The sequence below is a fragment of the Ahaetulla prasina genome, chromosome 4 (assembly GCF_028640845.1).
Source record: "Ahaetulla prasina isolate Xishuangbanna chromosome 4, ASM2864084v1, whole genome shotgun sequence".
Lineage (NCBI taxonomy): Eukaryota > Metazoa > Chordata > Lepidosauria > Squamata > Colubridae > Ahaetulla > Ahaetulla prasina.
The window spans coordinates 110,665,283-110,690,069 of NC_080542.1; the positions used below are offsets into that span (position 1 = coordinate 110,665,283).

The 24,787-nt window shown below is 36.6% G+C and overlaps 1 protein-coding gene and 1 long non-coding RNA gene across 4 annotated transcripts in view; one reads left to right on the forward strand and one right to left on the reverse strand.

The window, feature by feature from the left end:
• Positions 1 to 245: 245 nt before the first annotated feature.
• Positions 246 to 24,787, forward strand: part of LOC131198530 (uncharacterized) — a 30,056-nt gene continuing 5,514 nt past the window's right edge. Inside the window, exon 1 of the long non-coding RNA XR_009155107.1 lies at positions 246 to 275. This is a non-coding gene — a long non-coding RNA (uncharacterized LOC131198530). The remainder of the gene's footprint in view (positions 276 to 24,787) is intronic.
• LOC131198526 (uncharacterized) lies at positions 19,419 to 22,841 on the reverse strand. 3 transcript variants are annotated; one of them, XM_058183270.1, is made up of 3 exons: positions 22,726 to 22,841; positions 21,773 to 21,814; positions 19,419 to 20,732 (listed from the first exon to the last, which is right to left on the reverse strand). In XM_058183270.1, exon 3 carries the CDS (start codon positions 20,715 to 20,717, stop codon positions 19,722 to 19,724), a length of 996 nt encoding a protein of 331 aa, XP_058039253.1. In that variant the 5' UTR covers positions 20,718 to 20,732; positions 21,773 to 21,814; positions 22,726 to 22,841; the 3' UTR covers positions 19,419 to 19,721. The 3 variants fall into 3 exon arrangements, with proteins under 3 accessions (XP_058039253.1, XP_058039254.1, XP_058039255.1); XM_058183271.1 differs by lacking the exon at positions 22,726 to 22,841 and adding an exon at positions 22,068 to 22,086; XM_058183272.1 differs by lacking the exon at positions 21,773 to 21,814 and having other exon boundaries at positions 22,726 to 22,830.

Consider the following 24,787-nt stretch of genomic DNA (forward strand, 5'->3'; position numbering starts at 1 on the left):
CACACACAACACAACTGACTCACACACACACAAAATGCTACATACAGCTTTCTGAGTTTTTGTGTGTTTGTGTAGTTAGAGTGAAACACTACAGAAACATACCAAATCTCAGAAAGCTGTACAAATATTTTATTTTATTATTTTATTTTATTGTGGACTTCAAATCCCAGAGTTCCTCAGCCAGCAAAGCAGGAAGTCAAAGCAAGCTTTTTTTTTTTTCCTTCAGTAGCTGAAGAAAGCATGCCGTTGCAAGCCGGAAAGAGCAGTAATTATAGGTAAGTGAGGAGGGGGAATTGGCTGGGCATGGGTGGGGGCTCTTGTAAGTGGGGGCTGTTAAAAAGCCTGCTAGGATCAGGAAACTCCTCTGGGATCGCCAGAGGAAAAATGTCTCTTTTAAAGTCAGCTCCTCTGACGATCTCAGCTGAAGTTCCCTCATAGCAGCCCAGAACCTCTTAAATTAATTGTTTTAACATGTAGAAAACATGTTTTTTAAGGTTTTGGTGATGAGGAGCTCAGCTGGGATGGCCAGAGAAGCCTTTTAAAGCCCGGCCCTCTTTTTCCTTTTTTCCCCCTTCGTCTGAAGAGGTTTTTTTAAAAAAAACTTTTAAAGTGTTCTGATGATCTCTGCTCAGTTTCGCGATCATCAGAGCGTGTTTTTTTTTTAACTTTTAAAGGCATGTTTTCAGCTGAAGAAAAACTTTTAAAAATTAAAAAAACCCAAAAAACCTCTGCTGACGGTGAAGCTCAGCAGAGACAGGGGGTGCAGGGCCAGGGATTTTTGCTACCGGTCCTCCGAACCAGCAGCTGCCATCGCTACCTAATTGGGAGAGCCGGTGCAAACCGGGAGCATTTCACCCCTGGGAAGAAGCCAGATTTGCATGTGAGATTCACTTAATGACTGCAGTGATTCACTTAATAACTGTGACAAAAATGTCATAAAAGTCAAGTATGACTTTATTAATGACTGTCTCACTTAGTGATGTAAATTGTGATCCAATTGTACTTGTAAGTTACATGCTACCTGTAATGACTCATAGGGTCTTTGCTTAATGAGAGCAATCAGGAAAGCCAAAACTTTCATCACTACATGACATGCTCATGTAATATCACCTTTTATGACTGTCATTTAGCAATAGCAGTTCTGGCCCTAATTCCCCTCATAAACTGAGCATCTTTAGATTTTCTCTATGATGACCTAAACAGGTCCTTCCAATCTTTCAACAGTACACTCATCAGCACTATAACCAAATCAATCTACCTTGTTACTGATCGTTCTTTTCTCTTTCTTTCCACTTTGCTCAGCATCACAATTGGTTAAAAAAAAAAACAAGAAAATTTTGCTTCTATGAGACATTTCTCACATAACCACACCAGCATAAATGAAATATTGGATCAAAACAGTGTTTTCCCTTGTACCCAAAGAAGCAATAGTTAAAGGCAAGCAAATGAGTGATTGCTAAATGATGATTCAATCACAGAATAATCTGATGGCATCTTAAAATGCACAAGATTTTCTCTGATTTTACTATGGTATCTATATCTTCAGATGAATTATTGCTTAGTCATTCATCTCATTTAATCTATAATATTGTAATGGCATACAGTTATGTTTTAGGGACTCTTTGTGATGGCCTATCACATGATTAAATGCCACACTTCTCATAATATTTAGCCTCCTTCAGCATGAATTAGTTTCCAGGGTCTGAAAAAGCCTGAGCAAGTAATTTTATTCTTTTTTTTAAAAAAAAAAGCAATGCCATTTGTACTGAAAGCAGAAAATTAAGAAAAATAAACACTCTTAGGTTTTATGTTTATTTTTTAATTAAGAAAAACAAACAGTTTATGTTAACAACTAATAACAGCACAAGTATCTATTTCCCAAGCATTAAAAAAAAATTATGCAGCCTTGTCCATCCTGTAAAAAAGGTAAAACTAATTGGAAAAAATAAATGAAAAGAAAAAAGAACCAATGCTAAAGTAAGGATGACAAGAAAGAGATAGATTCAGAGGCTCAGTGTTATCTACTTATAATTTTGTTCTCAAACTTTCCATGGTCATAAACTTCAGGCAGTTATATTTTATAATCCCTGTGGAATAGTAGCATTAATTTTATATAACTATCCAAAGTGATCATTATTTTGTCTATTATTTTACAAGAAATTTCAATTTTGGAAATAAAAAATACTGCACCGAATCTGCTACTATTAAATGTTGTTTTTTAGTTTAGGCTCCTCCAGCCCTCCTTCTCATGTTGTGATTCTAATCAGTTCGTGCAGTGAAAAAAATTGTCCAAGTACAAGAAGAATACTACACAAAAAATAGATTTTTATAAACAACTAGAACTATTCTGATGAATATAATAGATTGGTCATACTGAACCTAACTGTCCAGTGTCAGATCTGTGTTCCATAGTGAGATCAGATCAACCTCTCTTCTCTGGAAAAGGTGCTATATATTTAAAATGTTTGAATACATTGATTTCACAAATTAGGACAAGAAAAAAAGATAAATTGATTTTCTCTGCATTATTTCTTGTGTGGTGTTAGATACATTGTATAGATAGTCCTCAATGTATGACTATAATTAAGCCCAGATTTATGGCCGGAAATCATGGAGTTCATGAAGCAGGTCATCATGTGACCACACCCAATTTTATGACCTTTTTTGAGGCAGTCTTTAAGTGAATTCCATGGTTGTTAAGTGAACATGGCCATCATTAAATGAACCTATTGTATCCAAAGGATATTCTTTGCTGGAAGTTCAGCAAAAAAAGGTATAAATTGTGCTCATGTGATCATGGGACACTGCAAATGGCTGTAAATGCAAGCCAAGGGCCCAAAATGCAATCACATGACCATGGAGGGGCAGCCATCAGAACTTTGAAACTGATTTATAAATAGCTCTGGGGAAGTCCATCTTAACTTTGAACAAGCAATCTTAATTTGAGGATTATCATCTATACAGAAAGAGCTTTTTCTAGGAATAATTAATGCTTACTAGAAAAGAAAAGTGCAATCTTGCTTGAGGAACGAGGCCTATTTAGTGGTTCCAACCGGTTGCCCAGACAATTTTAAGACTGTGTCCATGGAGTTCCCCTTTAGATTATAGCTCCACTATTCCTAATGGCATCCCAACCAGGCCTAATTCTGCTTATCTTCCAAGTCCAGACAGGGATAGACAGGAAACAGAGAAAGCTTTTAAAAGTTACATGTAAAAGGGCAGCTGATGAGAACTGCGATAAAATTATCATAGGAAAGCCTTTAGTGTGGCAAACAAAAATTTCCTCTTTCACTGTTGCTTTTTCCCCGACCCTCATTTGTGTATCAGGATTTAGATCCAAAGAAAATTCAACACAGCATCACTTCAGATTCCCTAGAGTCCACAACAATTGCACAGTGACTGTACATCTGACCAATGAAAAGATTTATTTTCCATGTTCCTTGAATCTCTGCAGTACAAACAAAATCCACACCTCTACAGTACACACTACAAAACTCCAAGAGATAACAGACGATATAAATGTTGTACAGTAAATAAAATGGATGATTAAATTTACCAAACTTTCCAAGAGGACACAAGTACCTTCCCTGTTCTATAGTTTATAGGCTTTTCTAGAGATTTTCCCATATTAATTAGGAAGTATAAAATATCAAACATTTCTAACCCTCCTTTCAGTTACAGACTGATAAAACAAGGGCTTGAAAATGCTCATTTTAAGATATGTCCTGGTTATAATTATGTGCTTCAAAGCACATAGAAGTTCACTGTTATAACATCAAAGTAAATTAATGAGGCAAAAGAATAAAAATGATCTCAGATGTTACAAATTCAGGGCAAAGATAAGCAGGTGTTCTAAAGTATGAAGGAAGACAAGGAATTGCTATTCTGAGGTACAACTTTCAGGGCAAAATAGATGCTTAAACTGCCTCTTTCACATTTATAATGATGACGATTTTCTACTTTCTTAATGTACTTTTCAGACAATACTTCGTACGTGCAGAAAAGGAATATTGTGTTTTCTGAATTAGCATAGACCCAGAAAGTACTTTTTAATTATTGAGAACAAGCCCCAAATACACTTTTCCATCTGCAAGAAATTTGCTTTGGATTCTATCAGAGCAAATTAAAAAACAGATATCATAGAAGGCTCCAGGGCTCCTCTTGGTTCAGCTGCATTACATTTACATAAATGATATCTATTTCACACTATTTCTTCATTTTTTGAGTGTGATCATTTTTATGATAAGGGAAGGACTGGTGTGTTTTTAGTCTGAATTTTTTAATATAAATTGTATACAAATTGCATAATTTGTTTTAGATTCCTTTTTTAATCCTTTTCTCCACGCTAATCCTTTGTGGGAAATAAAGAAGGAAGTGACCTCCTCTTGACAAGTTCACATTCTAGACCAACACATTCTTAATACTCTAATTCTTGGTTGCTTTTTATGGCTCATAAAAGTAGCTCACACCTACTTATGAACAGTGTCCCTTTTGTGTATCAGATATTACAACTATTACATAAAAACTTTATACTGTATTTAGAGATGCACGGACTCAGGGGTTCTTTGAAAAAGCTGCCACAAAAACAGATTGGAAAAAAATAAATTGTCTTTTTTGAGGACAAGAAGTGCAAGAATAAGGAACATGCATCACGTTTTCTGTGAGTGATAAGCTGACAAAGTATATGTAATATCTGCCTTGGCCAACTCCCAATCTCAGTCTTCCCCGTTAGGAAGGAATATATTGTCTAAATCAACTTTAAAACTTGTAGAATGCTGGCTGGGAAATTTTGGGAGTTGAAAGTCTACAAGTCCTAAAGTTGCCAGGATTAGATACCCCTGATCTAAATCAAGGTTTCTCAATTGCAACAATTTTAAGATGTGTGGGCTTCAAAACTTAAAATTGCTAAATTGAAAAACATTGATCTGGATTACCTAAAAGTTCCATATGTACAATACAATAGAGTACAAATTTAAATATCTCAGAAGGGATCTTCCTAGTTTCTTGAATTGTAATCAGTGGTAGGATTCAAGTAATTTAACAACCGATTCTCTGCCCTAATGATTTCTTCCAACAACCAGTTTACCAATTGCTCAGAAAGTTAACAACCGGTTCTCCCGAAGTGGTGCGAACTGGCTGAATCCCATCACTGGTTGTAATGTACTTTCAGGCCTACAGGTTCTGTTAATGTAACCCTACAATAAACTAGAATTTGATTATCTGAATGTGCTTTTTGTCTGGACTTCCTCTCAAGTCTTACAACATCCTTATAATATTCAATTTTGGTTTATTTAACTTTTTTCTTTCTCCTTGGGAGAGCTTGTTAAGTGCCCACATTACTTTTGGTATCTATTTTTTTTATTTTTTGCAGTACTTATTTTCCGTGGTGGTGATATTTACTTCTATCTAAAATGGGCAGTGCCAAGAAGACCTCGTTAAGCAGGATAAAACCTGTCTTATATTTTGATGTGCGACTACCAGGAAATACCAGAATTTTAGACTAGACGAAGAGGTTGAAAAGCATGCCCTGAAAGAAAGCACTTTTGTGCCATAGCCAAGAAAACTCCATGTTACTATAGTCACGAGGAGCCAAGTTTAATTTGAAGGATGTTTCCCTGCACATTTTTATTATATAACTTTGCAGAGTTTTGCCTTCTGGTTTAATATTACTCATTCCATTATTAGGAGATCAAACAATCCAAGTGCTCTAGCCTTGAATTGTTTGTCTTTGGCCTCTGTTTCAATAGAAAGAAAAAAATGCTAACTAATATTGCATTTCATGGAAAAACAACAGAGATCTCTCATAGAACTGAGTGTCCTGTGCAGACTTTTCCTGTGTGGAAAAAAAATAACAACCCAAACATATAAGGAAAAAATGTTTATAGGCTCAACTTGGGTAAGCTTGCCAATAAAAGCATAAAGCAAAGCTGCAAAATGAACAAGGTAACACATAGTGTCAGCAATTTCATTACTTAAAACAAAAAGGAGCATTTCATGAGTGTTCTTTGTTGGCTGTACATGGAAGCTTCACACACCAAAAAAAAAAAAATCAATACGTAAAATATCTATCTTAGTATCAAAGAATCTTGCATACTACACCTTATCATAGATGATATGTACTTGGAGACCACAACTATGTGATTAAAGCCCTGCCCCTTTTTACGTATGTCACAATGATTGTAAAAAAGGGTGGGTTACCACCCTGACATTTTTGACCCATTGTCCTTTGGACACCTTTGGTCCTGCCTCAGATATACACATATTAGTCACTCAATTTTTAGGAGTTTGTTCTCAGTGCAACTTTTCTAGAAGGTGTAGTTCTTATTTATTATATTTATAATCAAGTTTTTCTGGTACACCTTTAAGAATAAAATTTTCTACTTTTTAAATTAATTAAAGAGTGGAATTATTTGCAATTTTCAGTAGCATGCTTCATTTTCAGATGCTTGGAAGGGGACAGCTTTATTCTAGACTTTCTGTTTTGAAAGCACAAACTGTTTTGAAGGCACTAACTGGAATGTTAATGCTCATCTCCTATGGAGTGTAGTGAGAAAAGCGCCTCTAAATTCATTTCCAGTAGATTTCATAGTTAAATGTTTTGCCACCTTTGACATCAAGGCCATTTATATTAGTTTGACTTCCTTTTTCATCACTCAAGCATTTCAAAATATTTTAGAGAACAATTCCTGTTTTCATTGTGATAAGGTGATGGAGATTGTAGCATACATCTGGAGGACATTAGCAAAAGAGTTTAATTAATTCCTTTCCCTCTTCCCCTCCCCCCCCCCCAATTTCTTTGATGGTACTTGTAATGTACACTCATATAGATACTTCTGAAGCATACCAATGGAGTGATTTGGCTAATAATTATAATTTCACTGTCTGCTTCGTGCTACAGGCCTGAATATTACTCCCTGCCCTCCTGTTAAATGCTCTTCCTTTCCCCAAATGAGCAGCTTGGAAACCATAAACCAAGGAATAAGCACAGCATGGAAAGACACAGGTACAAAAGATGACAGTGTAGACGTGCAGAATTTCCCAGCATCTTTTATAATTGCATTCAACCCTCCTGGCGATTGAATCTACAATTAGCAACACTGTCTCTTCTGTCTTCAAGACATCCACCAAGGCTGGGTTTTGGAGAAACCCAGCTGTAGCATTTTTTCCCCTCAAGAATCTAAACTAGGACAAAAAGTAGAATGACTTTAAGGGGATAAAAAAGTTTTTATTTGCCCTGCTACTGTTTACCATAAGCTAGTTTACCATAGGCTAAGAAATAAACAGATACTACTGCTGTGCTTCTATAAATGCTTTAATCACATCTTTGTTCTGACTTCTTTGCAATCAGAATGTTTTGTTCTTATTATCAGGGGAAAATAATGGATTTTACAATGGATACTTTTTATTCCCCCCTCTCAAATATCTCAGACTAAAGATAAGCATTAACTATGTCCTCTGTAACATTGTGTGTGTGTGTGTGTTTCTCTCTGTGTGTGTTTCATACCCAAGATCTAAAGTAAGCTGCTTGAAAAGACAGGATGGTTATCCATATTACTTCACTGACAAGAAAAGGATTGTTAACTTCTAAGAGGCTGTAGAAAATTATAGTTCTCCCTGGTTCCAACCAACACAGACAATGATGAGTGACTGATGAGAACTTACCCAATCAGGATTGCAATCTTGATTGATTGATTGATTGATTGATTGCAATCTTGATTGTAGAAAATATGACTTTGGTAACAGAGTTGTTAATGCCTGGAATGCACTACCTGGCTCTTTGGGACTACCTGTCCCAAAATCCCCAAAACTTTAACCAAAGACTACTGTTGACTTCTCCCCATTCCTAAGAGGTCTGTCTGTAAGGGGGGTGCATAAGAGTACAAGTGTGCCTACTATTCCTGTCCTAATATAATATAATACTATAATGAAGAGAACAATAGGAACAATTTCTGTTGCCCATCAAACACCTTTTGTATTAAGGCGTTTTAAAAGCCTTCCTTTTATAAACTTGCAAAACAAATTCTAGGGACTGTAGTTTTTTCCCCTTCCATTTTTGGAATTAAAAAGCTTTTCTGTGATTCTAAGGTATAAAGTCTGTTTTTTTCCAGCAGTTATTGAGTGCACCCTGGGAAGAGTAAATGGATGACAAGGAGTCAGTTTATCTTTTGGTAAATAGCTACGTTGTGATTGAGAAACACTGTCTTAATAGATGTAGACAATTTTAGCAAATTTAAGATAGGTGAACATGCTGGCTGGAGAATTCTGGGAGTTAAAGTCACATATCTTAAGGTTGCTGAGATTGAGAAACATTGTACTAAGGCAATCAATCTGTGGATGGACAATCCTTCAAGGTAGTCATTTTCTGGAAAGACTTAAATGTGTCCATCAACACCCACAAAAGCTGCTTGCCTCTGGTCTTACTGTCCACCATCAATACTTTCTAACACTTTGTCCCGCCATTTAAGGACAGAGAAGAGTGCTGTAAATCTTCCAACTCCAGACATTGAAATACTGACTGCTGAAGCTAATTTACTTTTGACCCAAGAGAACTATGACTCTAACTAATATGTGTTACAACTATACTTAAAGGAGAGAATATATGGGTCAGTTACAGTATGTTATGTCTTAATGCCCTCTAGGCAATAGCATTAATGGAAATTAGTTTATCACTCATCCATTATGACTTCGGTTGCCCAAAACGCTCATCACTTATGGAATGGATAGGAAGCAAGGAACAAATGGTTTTAGAATTAATTCTTAGTTACAAAAGAAAAAAAAAGCCTTGCTGAAATTTGCAGCTACTACACCATTTGGCTATAGCTTTTAACAGCTGTATGTGAAAGCATTTGAAGATTAGGAGCATAGGGTTAGTTTCTGTTTTGCTTCATCTTACTTTTGATATTATAACACCAGGGTGTTTATTCAGCTTTTTGTGTTTACCTGTGCTGTTTGAGTATACTTCCAGCAGAAAAAAAAATAACATAGTCCTTGTCAAAAATATGACTAATCTTATGGCCACCATCCAGGTGCCTATTGTCAATTTCACATTGTTTACAGGTTTATTATGCCATAGAATGATATAGAAGTTTCTTAGTTTAAGAGTCAGAACAACAAGTCTTTTCGTTCCATCACAGTTATGTAGAGAACCAACAGAGATGTGATATATAGAATATTCCTTACAACTCAACATACAAGTCTGTTTAATGCCAAATTCCTGTGTTTTCCCAGGCTTGATTCATATATTCAAGCTAAAACTTGCATGTAAACAATATTCAGAAGGAACAAGTTAAACTCATTCTGATTCACCCAAAAAGGAATATGTATATACTTGTACAATATTCTTGAAAAAACACAGTTAAGACTTTTATGATAGAATTCAATCTGATAATAAACACATTTACACAAGCTTCAGAAATCACTAATAAAATCTAACATTTTCTTTTGAGAGGTTTCCAGCAATGTATAGTTTCAGTTTTGAAAACATTAATTGATTTTATCATTCTGTTTATCTAAGGACCACTTAATAATTAGCCATTTGAGCCATCTTAATTTCAAACTTTTGTTTTAACAAATGGTCATAAGTTGAGGACTTCTTGTATCAGTATTCATCTGTTTGTTAATTTACACTACACCTTTCTCCATGAACTAAAAAGCTCAAACCTGAGTATGTATATATATCCATGCACACATGTGCATATAAATATGTGCATGTATATGTTTTTGTATATATTCTCAAATAATTTTGAGAATTAATTGAGTTTCAGCAACAGTTTTTGAGCAATTGTAATTCATGGCTTCATGGCTGAATCAGAATTTTAGCAATTTTCCTAGTTTATGTTTAAGATAGACCGAATGTAAATTGACAAATGAAGGCAATACAAACAGTACATTTTGGAAACAATACAACCTACCAATTTTAAAATGCATTAGAAAAACTTACATAAATACCAAATAACTCTGAAAAATACATGACAAATGGATGGTTAACCAGGTCTGTTTGCCACAGAGTAGGTTCATATTATTTTCTTAATTGCGAAAAACAAAAAATGGGAAGGAAAACACAAAGTTTTATCTTTGTATACTAGAGCCTTCCATTAACTAGAGATTTATTCTATATATTAAAATATTCATATAGCTACTCATTTTATAAAAAACTGTGAGCAGTTCTCAATCAAAAATTGAAGTAAAATAAAAACCATATTAAACTACTAAAACCAAATGTACAAAAACCTGGTGCCAAGTCTACCTTCCAATCTGCAATAACCTCATCCTATTCAGAGCTTGGAGGTAAAGCCAGGTCTCCAGTGCTTTTCAAAAGGCTAGGAGGGCAAAGGCCTGCCAAATTTCAGAGACAAAGGTATTCCTTAGGGCAGAGGCTGCCACAGAAATGCATGGTTCCTAGCTTCCATAAAGAAGCAATGTTTAAATGAAGGGACTAATTCAGTGGATGTCTGTCAGGCTGTTATGGCCTGTCAGCCACTGGCCCCTCCAGCAGCTGAATCAGAGGAGAAGAACAAGGAATGGGACTCATGGTCAGCATCAAGGCAACCTGAAAGCTCTGAGGAGGAAGACGGAGTGGAGCTGGCAGAGTGGAAGATAGAAGTGGAGCCTGGTCCATCTGTCAGCCCTCAGATGGAGAGCCAACAGCCCCCATGTCTGGAGGTGGCTGATGAGGAAGAGGAGGAACATGTGGATCCAGTGCCTGACGTGCAGATGCTCAGAAGCAGAAGAGAGGAGAGCAGTGGATGTCCATGTCCCAATCCTTGGGAAGGAAGAGCCACCGCTGCTAGTGAAGCCCCACCCTAGCTCTGGGGAGAAAAGGCAGAGGGTGGAGATGAATAGATATGGCAGATAACTATTTATCTTCCGATCGGCCAGACCTGTGAGCCTGTGGTGATAGAGAAACTTTTTGCCAGGGCTGCTGACACTCCTAATAAAGGAATATTTGAGTTAACTTCAGAGGGTTTGTCATGTTTGGGGAGCTGGGCCAGAACACAAGCTAATCCCAAGAATGACATAGACAGAGTTCAGTTCTTCATTTGCTTAAACACAATAAATGGAATCTTGCCAGACTAAGTCTATACTACTCCAACCCTAAGAGATTTACTCTGTGAGTTTCTAGGTAATGGCTATCTTTACCCTTTTCATGTATTTTCTATCCAGGCTGTACTGCCTCTTATCTTGCTCCATCTCATGACGTCCTTAGGGAAAAGCTGTCTCACAAATAACCTGGACCTATCATAGTAGAGTTTAAAGATGATGACTAGCATTTTGAATCGCACCTGGAAAGAAACAAAACCAGTGCAGATAACACAACAGAAATGTCACCTGGGCAAACTAAGAGATACCCATCATAGTGCATGCTGTCATGTTCTGGCCCAGCTGAAGACCCAGGTGGTCAGCACGATATAGATTGTGTTGCAATAAACCAAATGGGAAATGAACAAGACCTCCACGACTAAGAAAGAGCACAACTGGCACACTAGACAAATCTGTGCAAAGGCTCCGCCAGTTATGGCTGCCATCTGCATCCATGGGGGGGAAAAAGGGTTCAAAATGTGAAAATAGTCATAATGATCAAAGCCCTGCTTCCTTTTTATATTCAATGTACATTATGTGTGATGCATATAAAAAAAGGAGCTAAACATCAATCACCTGTCATTTTAACTTTTTGATCTCCTTCTGGATATCCTTGAGCAAATAGTGAACATGAAATTGTCTTCAGTTTCCATTTTAGCATGCCACTGAAGATGCCTATTTCCTGGAATTTGGGTGTGTGGTACTAAACACAGAGGCCACTTCCTCTATTCTATCCAAGCTGATTCGTAAGATAAATTAGTAATAAATGCCACCCAAGACCAACAATAAATGTTTCAGTGGCCGTGTCAACCATGTTTTGTCTTCCAAACCATAATATATTCATAGACTTTTTAAAAGGTAGGGAGCAGGGAGGGACTAGAAAAGCACAGATACAAAACAGTTCCAGATTATAATATGTTACGTTTATGTTACGTTTATGTTTTGTTGTGTTGTTAGTTTTGTTGTTTGTATTTGCTTCATTTTGAAGCCTGATTCCTTAGTGAAATGTATCACCTTATTTAGAACAGGGATAGGCAGTTTAAAACCCACACATAGTATCCTAAGTATCCTAAGGGTTAGAACATAGTTTATCCTATTTGAGCTTCTCCTTAGGGCAGTTCCAGCTAAACATTCTTCAGATGTTCTTGGCTGATTGGAATTATTTTCCCTGCCTTGATTTACTAACTATGGAAGCTAAGAAGCCCTTTGTATCCCAATAAATGCCTGACCTAAGTATAAAATGTTTTTAGCCAACTAACTGAAGAAAAGAGCTTAATATAGTGTGGCCTTTACATATTTTTCTGCTCAGAATTTTCCAGCCAACTGATCCCATTTATTTATAGTTCACAATATCATTACAGATGGTCTGTTTTATTTCTATGCTGATCTTCAGCAGAATGTACAGGGTTTAAGTATTTGCATGCCTTTGTAGGGCCTACCTTAGAAGTTATTAAATAACTTGTTAGTACAATTTGTACCTTTGTGTGGGTATCTACATGTCTATTTGTGTAGGAGTTTAAAGCCTATGCGTTCTGGAATAATGCGGATTGCTATTTTCTGTTTTCTTGACAACATGAAACAGGTTGTTTTGTGTGTATGTATTATTAATAAATATTATAATGAGAATTCCATGTTTCACATTTGCAACAATCTTGTACAGACACTTTTAGTGGTATCCCTACCAGATGGCAAGCAAATTTGCTTTCCTATGGAAAATACATTTTGGTAGTTGTTAAATTTAATCATACAACAATCAACCAAAATCCCCTCCCAAGTATATAAGAAGAAAATTAAGAAACAAATTATACAAAACAAATAAAAGAAAACTAGCATAATTTGGGACTCCATATAATCCCTGATCTGAAGGAGACAGATAAATATTAAACATCCATATTCTATATTTTTATTCTTGATAAAGGTAATCAATTAAGAACTATTTTGATCTAATCAAAGACAGGAGATGTGAATAAAGAGATTCCATGTGAGCTCTGAGGTTGTTGTTTTTTAAATTCAGTGATCAGTTGCCACTATAGAAAGAAATGATTTGACGTGATTGTTGAGAATGCTAAAAAGGCCTTTTGCAGTTTTTATATTAATAATTACTGATTATAATTATTGACATACCAAGCAAAATAGTACCCAAATTTCTTATAAGCTGTCAATAAGCTGTTATGCAGCGATAAAAGTGGCAGTTTACATAGTACCCAATGCTAGGTAGGGTCTAGGACCTTTAGGCTCTCAGCATTGGCCATACCCACTTGGCCTCCAGCCACATCTCTCAATCCATTCATAGCCAGCTTTCCTCCTCCTGGCTAAGCGATCCCCCTTGGCCAAGGGGCTCCTGTTCGTCCACCCTTCAGCCTGGACCCATTTGTCCAGACACCATTTGGACACCAGGTGTTTTGTTCCGTGGGACAAGAAGCTGCCAGCCAATCAGATGGCAGGCCAACACTGCTTGCACATAGCTGCTAGAGGGGGGGGCAGGAAAATGCTACTTGAGCTCAGCTCTTGGTGGTCCAGATGGGTGGCAGGGCACTAGTGGTAAGCCCGGCTGCTGCCAGTGCGGGGGGATGGTCAAATAATGGTGGCACATGGGGAGGGGACAGCCAAACCAGGGATGAAATGCTACCAATTCGGACTTTTTCGAGCAAACTGGTAGTAATAAAAGCTACCGGTTCAGGCAAATCAGTAGTAAAAAAATGCTGCAGGTTTGGACGAACCAGTATTCCCGACGATTAGCTATGCCACACGATTAATTTTAGCTAGAAATCAGGAAAACCTGCTTTCTAGTGAATCTAAATTGTGCAACAGAGTTGTTCCCCCTACCTCACTGTTCTACTTACCTTACAAAAGGCTTCTTAAGCCTCCTTTTTCAGCACTGCATGGTAGTGCCTGCAGTGAACATGTGCGCAAAGCACATATTTGGTGCGCACCGTGCATGCGCGCACACAGAGTACCAGTAGCAAAGTGAACTGGTAGCAGACCTAGGAGCATTTCACCACTGAATTGAACTACCCTTTTGGCATCAGGCTGGAGTTCAAGTGTGAAGGCAATGGTGGGCATGGTAGTGGTAAAAATGGAAAGCTGCAGCAGGCAATGGCAAGCAGCAGTGGCCGGGAGCTTCCCATTTTAATTTCTCCTCACTGCCATTGCCTCTGTGCCTGGACTCTGGCCTAGCACCAAATGAGCAATTTGGCTACCCCCTGCCCCCGGCAACCATTCCCACTGCCCTGATGTTGTGGTAAGTGTGGCTACTGTTTTGGGGGGGAGGTGAACAGTGGTGGTGCATGATAGTGTTCGGCTAGAGTCCAGGAGAAGGAAAGCTGGCTGTGAATGGGCTGAGGTGGGTGACTGGAAGTGAACTGGTCAAAGCCAAGTGGGAGCCTAAACATCCCATTCTATATTGGGTTCTATGCCTAGTACATGCCTAGCTCCCAACAATTACCCAAGGTTTTGATCCAAACTAGGCACCATGACTTCATGGCTTTCTTTCTATAGTCATGACGCTGCAAGACCTAACCTTGACTAAGTGGCCTATGCCTCTGGGATAGCACTAAAATTCTGTAATTAGGGGAATGTAATTGTAATTATCTCTTTTATATATAACAGAGCTTGCATTAGAACCAGTATTTGGCATCTGTCGGCATTTCTCTCTTATTTTGGAGTATTCTCCAACTACAGGGTCTCGGTGAGCTTTCCCCAAGAATAGAATTCCCTAAATTAGTCAAACGTCTAGCAACTGGAACTGAGACTGTAAAATAGTCTTCTGCTGTAATCAATTTTGTTATTTCAATTGCTATTTGTCTCCTGTTCTAGCTTTTTTCAAAATCTTCTGAGATCTGCTGCCTCTTTAAGTCTTCTCCACTATAACAGAGTACATCTTCCACTACTATAACTGCAGGTCTTGGCCCTCATACCGCTTTTTAGTAGCATTTATTTGGACTGGAAGGCTTCCTCTTCTTACAATACTAAATTCTGCCCTCCCAGCCCAAGCTTACTAACTTTAGAGGCCTTTTTAGCAGTGGTGCAAATTCCTTAACCACCCAAAGTCCATTTGATTGCATGCTTGTTGCTTCTAATATATCAATCTAAACAATGCCCTAGGTGTGTGTGAATGTGTTGTGTTGTCTTTAAAGAGTTTCACAGACAAAAGCAGTGTTGTAGAGGCTGTCACAGAAAAGGGGGGATAATCTCCAAAGCACCAGAGGCCAGGACAAGAAGTAATAGATAGAAACTTGTTAAGGACAGATCCCAACCTAGAAGTAAAGAAACTCTTTTTTGACAGGAACAAAAATTAATCAATGGAATAGTTTGCCTCCCAGAGTTGTGACTAGACAATTGTACTGTCCTTGAGCAGGGCATTGGACTAGAGAATCAGACCTATGTTCCATGATACAAGCCTTCTTTTTAGATGCATTACAACATGGTATGCATTTCCAAAAGAGGCTAAACTTGCACCACTATCCCATAATGCTATGTTTTTGCTTTTATTTCTTTTTCCTTTTCTTTTTTCTTTTCTTCTTACTTTTCTTTCTTTTTTTCTTTTGTGATGGGGGCAGCAAAATCCTCCATTGAACATGAAGGCTTCTGTCGGTAGTGGCTGTAATCACAGCAGGTTCCTCCCCACCCCCTGCCCATTTCATGTCCACAGTAAAGTAACAAAATTAGCCTCTGGCCTTTTCAATTGACCTCTTTTTAGTGTCAGAACAAACTATTATAATATTATGATAATTCTATATTTCTCTTAGAACAAAATCTTAGATCGGAAGCCTTACCCTTCTCTCAAACTAATATTTGCTACCAAAGGAAAAAAGTATGTGCCTTACCCAGCTCTAAGTTTCAGAGAAGTAGAAGATTTGCATCCAAAACTCAGCACTAAGGAAAAACGTAGAATTATTTTTAATTGCATAATTGTTGATTCTGGATTTTATTGCATAGTGGTTGAAAATGACCTTCCAAAATTAGATTGATTATAATTGTGATCTTTAACTATGTAGATAGATGTTTTAATGAGAGAAAAAAGTGAAATAAAGCAAACCACTCATAAAATTCTGCTATCACTTTGGGACCAAAACAGTAACAAGAAGTTGCCACGTAGAATAAACTTGGAAAATTTCTTTTTAGATGATTGGAAAGCAATTGGCTGCTGCTAAGAGGTTTCCTTCCTGGTCAACATGACATTGTTATGAGAAAGAAAACATATTAAATTGCAAAGCACTGTTATGAGTCATCTGGAATGAGATTTTATCCATCGTCTGTCAGAGCACATGTATAATTTTGCCAGAGTTGGGAGAAGAAAATGAAAGCTAACTTTTAAAAGGGGGGAAGTTAAAAAGAAAATGCATTTTCTTCTTTACTTTACAGTAAATGTAGAAATTGATGTAATTTCTATGAACAATGAATGCTGAATTAACACAATTAGATATGTGTTGTATTCTGAAGTGCAACTCAAATAGTAGGTTTGTACTGAATCCTGAACAAGTTGGTTAAGTAAGATACTTAAGACTAATGAGAATTCAATTGTCTTGAATGCAATATTTTGTGTCCACTACAATATGCAATAAAAGTATATGAAGGAGACATAAATTATTTATTAAGATGCATATAACTATTAAATTACAAGCAATTGTGTGGAACCTGACAGCAAATCAGTAAATCATTCTAAGATTACTGCTGTACACTGAGATTATAAGAAATAATCTTCTTCCAGAAATTCATGAATTCTTGCTCTATGAAAAGAGCTCTTCTGACTTTCCTTAGTCTTTAGGTGATAAAGACAAAGCTTCTGTTTTATTTTATGTCAGCTGGTGGTTTGAGCCTGAGCATTTCTTCTTGAGAAACAAAAGCAGAATTACAGTTAAACTCTTTTAACCTTCTGGAAAGCACTGAGATAGCTCAGAAATTGTACTGTTAGATGAACTGGATAATGCTGGCTGAGATGTCAAGTTTGGGTTTTGCTATTTTGGACCCTATATTATTGCTGCAAGCTGCCCGGGGTTGTTTTCCACAACACGGCCATATAAATCTTCCAATACCTCAATTAATTAAATATCCCAGTTTTGATTTATTAAAAATTACAAATGTGGTAGCAAATTTTAAAAAGATTTAGAATATTTCACCTACTGCTTTGATTGTACATAGGATAACAGAAAACTGAAATATTTATGAACAAGCATTTCTTGGTAACAACATAAAAAATAACTGGCCTTATCCATGATAGCTGTGAACAACAATCAAGATAAATCCTGATTACGTCCAACAGGTGAGGTTTCTCAAACTGGGAAACTTTAAGATGTTGTTGGAAGAAATATCCATCTGGGTTCAGTTCCAAGTGGGGACAAAGACACTGGAAACATGGAGACTGCTTGGAAAGATGGTTTAATGGTGGTCACATGTTCACGGTGTTGGGTGAAGAACCAGAGAGGAAAGTAGAAGAAGAGAAGAAGAGGGGAGCAGGATCGAAGGGCAGAAGGGATGCTGAGTGCCTGAATTTATACTCTCTGTAGGGCCCCACCTTGGTGTTTCCTGTTCCTGTATAAGAAATGTACCCTGATTTGTTGTCAAACTCCCAGGTGGTCTAGGGGTCTTAGCTAAGGTTGTAGGTTGTCTCTCAAGCTTGCTTGAGCCTTGCCATGTGGTGAGTTTCTGTTGCTAGATGAGTCCTATTCTGTTGCAAATGACGGTCCATTTGCAAAGGTGGGGGGATTGAGTGAGCTTGGCTGAAGCCTTAATTGCCCATTGAAAAGGTGGGGGGGGGAGTGAGTTTCTATCTCTGACCTATTGACAAAGGGGGGTGGGGAGGCAGGAAGCTGCTTTCTTTAAAACAGGTTTCTCCATTTCTTATCCAGGGTAATATAATCTTCTGCCCTTTTTAATATTTTCTAAAATATTTCATTCTTCTAGGAGAGGAGTGAGTGCTAACTTCCTACAATGTGTAGCGTTGAATTCCCAGAATTCCCTAGCTGGGAAAAATTAGTTCAATAATTTTGCTAAGCAGCAGTCTTAACTCCTCTCAGGTCTGCATGGACCCACTAGGATCCTTGGGTATATCTCTCTCCTAGGGTGATGTTATTGTAAGTGTAAGTCATTAACAGATTCTTGAAGCCAGAAACACATAATGTTGCTTTTATCCATTCCCAACCCAACAGGGAAGCAATTTTGGCCTATTTTCTGTGTTTTTTCTATTTTACAAACTTTCTAACAATTTTTATTTTAATATTTTGTGGCAATTCTAAAATTGAAAATGTTAGAACTCTACAGCCAATGAAAAACTGAGTGACAAGTTCCCAGCAGTTGTGACATGTCAAAGTGGTTGCTAGTAGCACCCCTGAGGCTACAAAATTGATTCAGGAGCTCCAGGCCAATATATTGTGAAAATGCTAGTAAGTGATTAACTGCACAGCAAATGTTTACAGATGTCTTGACTTATCAAGCTTTAATTTCAAATTCTAGTGTGATATAATTCCAAACGCCAATTAGTTTAAAATTGTAAGACTCCCCTTTATCTATTAATACCTTTCTCTTTATTCTATAATACACCTCAACCCAGGAACTTCTCAGATTTGTAAGATCTGCAATATCCAAAATTCCCATTTAACTTGTTTGAGAGCAAACAGATCTTAGAAAGGCATTAGTAAAGCTATTCTACAAAAAAGGAAAAAAAGAAATCCCCCACCACATATTATTCTCTTTGGTCTCAGCGGGTTGCCTAGTTAATGTGATGAAGTTGAATCTGTCTAATTACTTAGATCAAAGATCAACAGAAATCCTATAAGAAAGGGAAATAATAGACAATCATATGGAAATCAGTGAGTACTTTGAGGAAGCGGTTGGCTTTCTTTTAAATTTTTGTTAAAGGTTTTTTTCTGCCTTTTTATATTTATAAATCACTCAAGGCATTGAACATAAATAAATAGTCCTTTCTACTCCTATTTTCCCACCAACAGTCTTGTGTGGTAACATTGAGAGCGATTGATTGGCCCAGATCACCCAGCCAATATGTATAAAATTAGACTAGATCTCACTATCTCCCACTTTCTAGTCGGTGTCTTAACCATTACATCAAATTGATTCTTTTGTTTTTTGGATATAATCAAGCAAATGCTGAATCCATCAGAATGTTTAATTTGGATTCCTGCAGAAAAGATTTGGTCCCTGCTAATTATTTGAACTGGGTAATGTTTAGCTTTGCCTTCTTTAAAAGGGAAGATCTCAGAAAGAGAAAATGGAGGTGATGACTTTTTAAAAACCATCAAATAATGTAAATGCATTAAAAATATCTCAGACATCTTCACACAGAATTGCAGATCTTTAAAATCAATTTTTAAGACTCCACTAGATAATATTTCAAGAGCATATTTTATTAACTGCATAGATTATCACATATAATTTTGGAAGATTACAAATAGAATACAAATGCAGAAAAATCTCACAGATATAATGTCATTCAAAATTATATTTATTAGCATTAATTCCATGAAAATGTCATTGTGATTAAAAGACAATTTGCTTGGACTTTACACAAACCATTAAAAGATTTAGAATTAGTTATAAAGTAATAAGAAGCAATAAGTATTAGGCTCACCCAAAACAGATATAATAGAAAGCAATAATGTATTGGTACAACAAGTTGGATGGATGAATTAGTAATCAATGGAACATAGCATTGGTTCACCAACTGATACAATAATAGTATAGGCAGGTGAATAAAAGGCACTATGGAGGCTGGTATAAAATGCTAAATGCAACACCTTAATTATGCTCAGTATCTCTGAAAAAATAACATGTGCAATAGTCTTATTCGTGTTATTATTAAGCCACAGTTTCACACTGGTATAATTGATGCCATTGCATAAGATACTTTCCTTATAGAAATACATTTTTGACGGAGCATCAAACTCAGAAAAATTTCTGATGGTATTTAAATTATCAATCAAATGAACAGCATCTTTGAATTGCTCTTTTGTAGGACTGACTATTTTAGTTTGCATTTCTCTGCGGAAAAAGATATTACTTTTCTTTTGGGAATAAACAAGTGTACAAATCTCTGTCAGAGTAGTATTTGTGACAGAAACTTTCCATATGCAGCCATCATTGTCCTTTGGTCTACAGAGATCCCAGTCATCTTCTCCCTTGCCCGTTTGACAGTGATAGGCTGAACAACCATATTTGGCACATTGATAGTTAATGTGGCAGGGCAAACCTGTGGGAGTCACATCTCGGAATGGAGAGCAGGGTTCAAGTCCATGAATAGTCTCACATTGGAAATGTCCTTCGGTTATTCGGCAGTGGTTCTTACACGAGTTGTTTTTCAATGAATATTCAAAAGAATCCCATTCTGATAGAATGCTACAGTAATTCCATTTTCCATTTCTGAAGTAACAATAGTGATAGGAACCTCCCCATAAATCACAAGGTGAGTCACATTTCTCACCAGAAACAGCCAGGCCTTCTTTTAAGGAACAATAATCCCAACCATGTCCACTGCCACCCTTTTGCTGGCACCAGGTGTACTTATTACCATGGTACCCACAAGTATTTGTACATACTCCCCCTGAACTTGTGTAATGAACAATATGGGAGGAAGTCCAAGATATGAAGGAGAAGAATGCAATCAGAGCTACATAAACTCTCATCATGATCGTCTTGAATTCCTGAAATGAAAGAACAAAATGTTCTGCTAGCTATGTTTCTATAGTTTTGCTTCACAGATGTCACACCTTTTTGACCCAAATTCTGACTCCTCATGGTTTCATAATGTGCCATCTATTATGTTTCTTTCATTACGGTAAATCGTTAGATTGCAACCAAAAATCTTAAAATTCTTTTCTAATTCTATGATTCTAAATGTTACATAAATAAAATTCTTACATTTGATTATTAATGATGGATCTCATTCAACAACACCTAAAAATTTAAAATGTTATTCCAAAATTTTAATGGTGATATATTAATGTATGAAATTGCTACATGCAATGTATTACTTGCAATCAGATATCCTCTTGTTTTGTTCTTCTCTAGGAGGAACATAACATATAGAGAGGGTAGAGTGGAGTTGCACTTGTTCTCTAAAATATATATGGTAGGTAGGATTTTTTCCCCCATTTTCCTTTAATTTTTACAAATCTTGTTGTTTGTTGGTAGCTGATCTACCATCAGTTTATATAGTGGAAACATCTTTCCTAATACATCTTTAAATGGTCATGAAACCATGCAATATCATGCAGAAAAAAAGCAAATGCAAAAACGACTTGGTTTGGGCATTTTTCTACAGATTTTTAATTTAAAATTTAGTATGGAACATTCGTGTCCCAGATATCTGCTTCCCAAAATAGCCACATAATCTGGCTAAATGTAAGCAGGTCTGGCATTCTTTCCTCATCAGTTAAAATCTTTCACATCCCAGAAATAATATAATTAAGAAAAAGAAGGTGACTATACAAAGAGGGACTACCCAATTAAATCCCTTTAGGGGAAAAAAAAAAAAAAACCAACTTATTACCTTCCTAGAAAAGATTATGGAATTATTCTGAAAAGCTTGTCATCATAAATATCAACATCAGATATTTAAAATGTTCAGCTACCAAGAGCCATTAAGTAGCAATTTTGGAGTAGCAGGTTGATAAATTAAAAAACAAACAAACAAATAAATAAATAAATTAAATTATATAAATAAATGAATAAATATACAGACTTTGAAATCAAGTCAGTCGCTGTCAGCAAGAATCTGTTTGGCCTAAAATATATAAAATAGAAAAGGTGTACAAATAAATTTATTTACTTGTTTGTTTATCCACATCTGTATGCTGGCTAATACAACGTAAGTTTACATATTGTATCATGTAATTCTACATTATTCATAATATATCAAAACAATGACGTACATGAACCACAAAAAGCAATTTATAAATAAAACAGTACTCATCATAAAAGTATTGCTGCTTTTAGATCTTTCCAACTGAATGGATGTTGAAAAAAATTGTCTTAACCTTTTCTTATAGATCATCAAGGTAGTAGCATATCTGAGCTCTATGGGCATTACCCAAGTCTTTCTCTCTGCTAGGGTGGGTAAATTCTCCTTGGATAAGGTGTCTAGATTTTTCTGGAAAGTGATCCAAACCTTGAAATGGGCCCAAAAACCTATAAGCCAATCAGTGTAGTTCCATCAGCATAGGTATTATCCTATTGAATTGTTTAATGCTGGCAGCCACATGTAAAGTCAATTATAATAGTCTAACAGAAATGACCAACTGAGGACAAAACCACATTTTCCCAAACACAAAATAATCTGAGAATTCCATTTATTTGCAACATACACACTTCATTTAAAGAAAATGCTTATCTTTGCTAACTTAATACGGTAACTACTGGGTTTTGATTGGGATGAAAAGAAACAAATTATTTTAAAAATCCCCAGGCTTACTTGTAAACTGAATACCTTCACATATTTCCATTAGTTAGCGAAGTAGAATATCAGGATATATAGCTAAACAAGAGGGATCAGGAATATTCTTTTATATAAAATAATACAAATAGAAAAACTCATAAACAGAGAATCAAATTCATACCCTTCCTTTTTCATCCCAAATGCAATTCTAAAAGCCATGATAACTAACATCCCTCACTGCATTTTTAACAATTACTTACTCCTTTTTCCAACAAGCACTCTTTGCTTTCTCACTCTGTCCCTTGTTCTGTGACTCCCCAGAAACCTGAGGAGCAATGAGGGTAAATAATGTTATTTGCTCTTTATATATTGACCAAATGACTGACTTTGTTTCCAAAGCTAGGGGTAAAGAGGAGGAGCAAAATGAGAAATGAAAGCATCTTTTTCCCATTACTGTGCTTATTTTAATAGCAAAATGCAAGCTGGCTCAGTGAGAAGGAAAACAAAATTTTTCATGCAATAGGTAGGATTGGAAAACAAAAAGGAGGGAAAGATTCCATGGGTCAAAGACTGTTCAGAGGTCGAGCAGACCTGGGTGAAGTGTCTCTGGGCTGCAGCAACAGACGGATTTCATGTGATAAAAGAAATGCAGCTAGTAAACCACTTATTCAGCACAAGTTGGAAAATAATACTTTTATCATTTATTTAGGAGGAAAATATGCTAGACGTTGTCTTTCTTGTACGCTATGGACATGCAGCTTCCAAATGCACATATTACATCAATACATTCACCAACTTTTACAGAATAACTTAGTAGGAAGGAAACTTAGACGTCTTTTACTTCAACTCCTAGTGAAGCAGGAAAACTTATACCATTTCAGACAAATGGTTGTCTAATCTCGTCTTAAAAACTCCTAAAGGAGCACCCACAACTTCTGCAGACAACTTATTCCACTGATTAATTGTTCTGTCAGGAAATATCTCCCTAGTTCTAGGTTGTTTCTCTTCTTCATTAGTTTCCATCCATTGCTTCTTATTCTGCCTTCAGATACAGTATTTTGGAGAATAATCTTGATGTTTATTATCTTGATATTTACAATTCTTTGTGATCACTTATGAACTGTGACATCCACAACTCATTTAAAAGTTGTTCCGTCATTAAACCAGTGGTGGAATTCAATTTTTTTTTACTATCAGTTCTGTGGGCATGGCTTGGTGGGCATGGTGTGGCTTGGTGGGCGTGGCAGGGGAAGAATATTGCAAAATCTCCATTCCCACCCCACTCCAGGGGAAGGATACAGCAAATATTGCAAAATCTCCAGTCCCAACCCACTCTGGGGCCAGCCAGAGGTAGTAGATGCCGGTTCTCCGAACTACTCAAAATTTCTGCTATCAGTTCTCCAAAACCTGTCAGAACTTGCTAAATAGTACCCCTGCATTAAACACATGAGGAGCAAACATATTAAGTCCCTTCGTTTCAATTCCATTAAACAAAAATTAAACCATTTCTAACTCTTTTCCCAACTTCAATTCAGCAAAGGGCATACGTGATCCTTGAGCTAGAAAAGTTGAGCCCTTCTGATGTGGCATTTTTAGTCTTCTAAGCGCACTGCTTTATACAAGTTTCAAAAAACCAAGAATACTTGTTTTCTGCAAAATCATACAATGAGTTAAAAATTATGAAACCTACAAAATCCCTGGAGGAAAAATGGTAACATTCTGTTTAAGAAAAGTATGCAGCTATCCTGGCACATGTTTTCCAGCCTGGCATGTTTTTCATTTTGTTGACATCCATTTGCAATGACCTGAGAGTTAACAAATGAGAGAGAGAGAGAGAGAGAGACTTTATTTTACAGTGTTCGGGAACACTGTCTTATTATGTAGAAAAGAAAAGAAAAACAGTAGAGTCTCCATAGAGCTGAACTTAAATTCTAATGAGTCATGCACAGGGGTGAAATGCTACTGGTTTTGGGCAGTTCGCCTGAACCGGTAATGAAAATGCTACTGGTTCGCCTGAACCGCTAATAAAAAAATGTTTTAAAAAGAAAAAAAAAGATTCCGATAATCAGCTATGACAATTTAGCTATGCCACGTAATTGTGGGAAGTTTTTTTTACTTTTTAAAGCATTTTTTTACTACTTATTGCCCGAACCAATATTTTTGTGTAAAGTGTGATAGTTTGTTTTTGAGCTCTCTGTGATTCTGTGAGGTTCCTGCTTGTTGCAGGGCCCATTTTGTGTGAAGTCCAGCTGCTTTTGCATTGTGTGTGAATCAGTTGTATAGCTTTTGTGTTATTTTTGTGTAAAGTGTGATAGTTGGTTT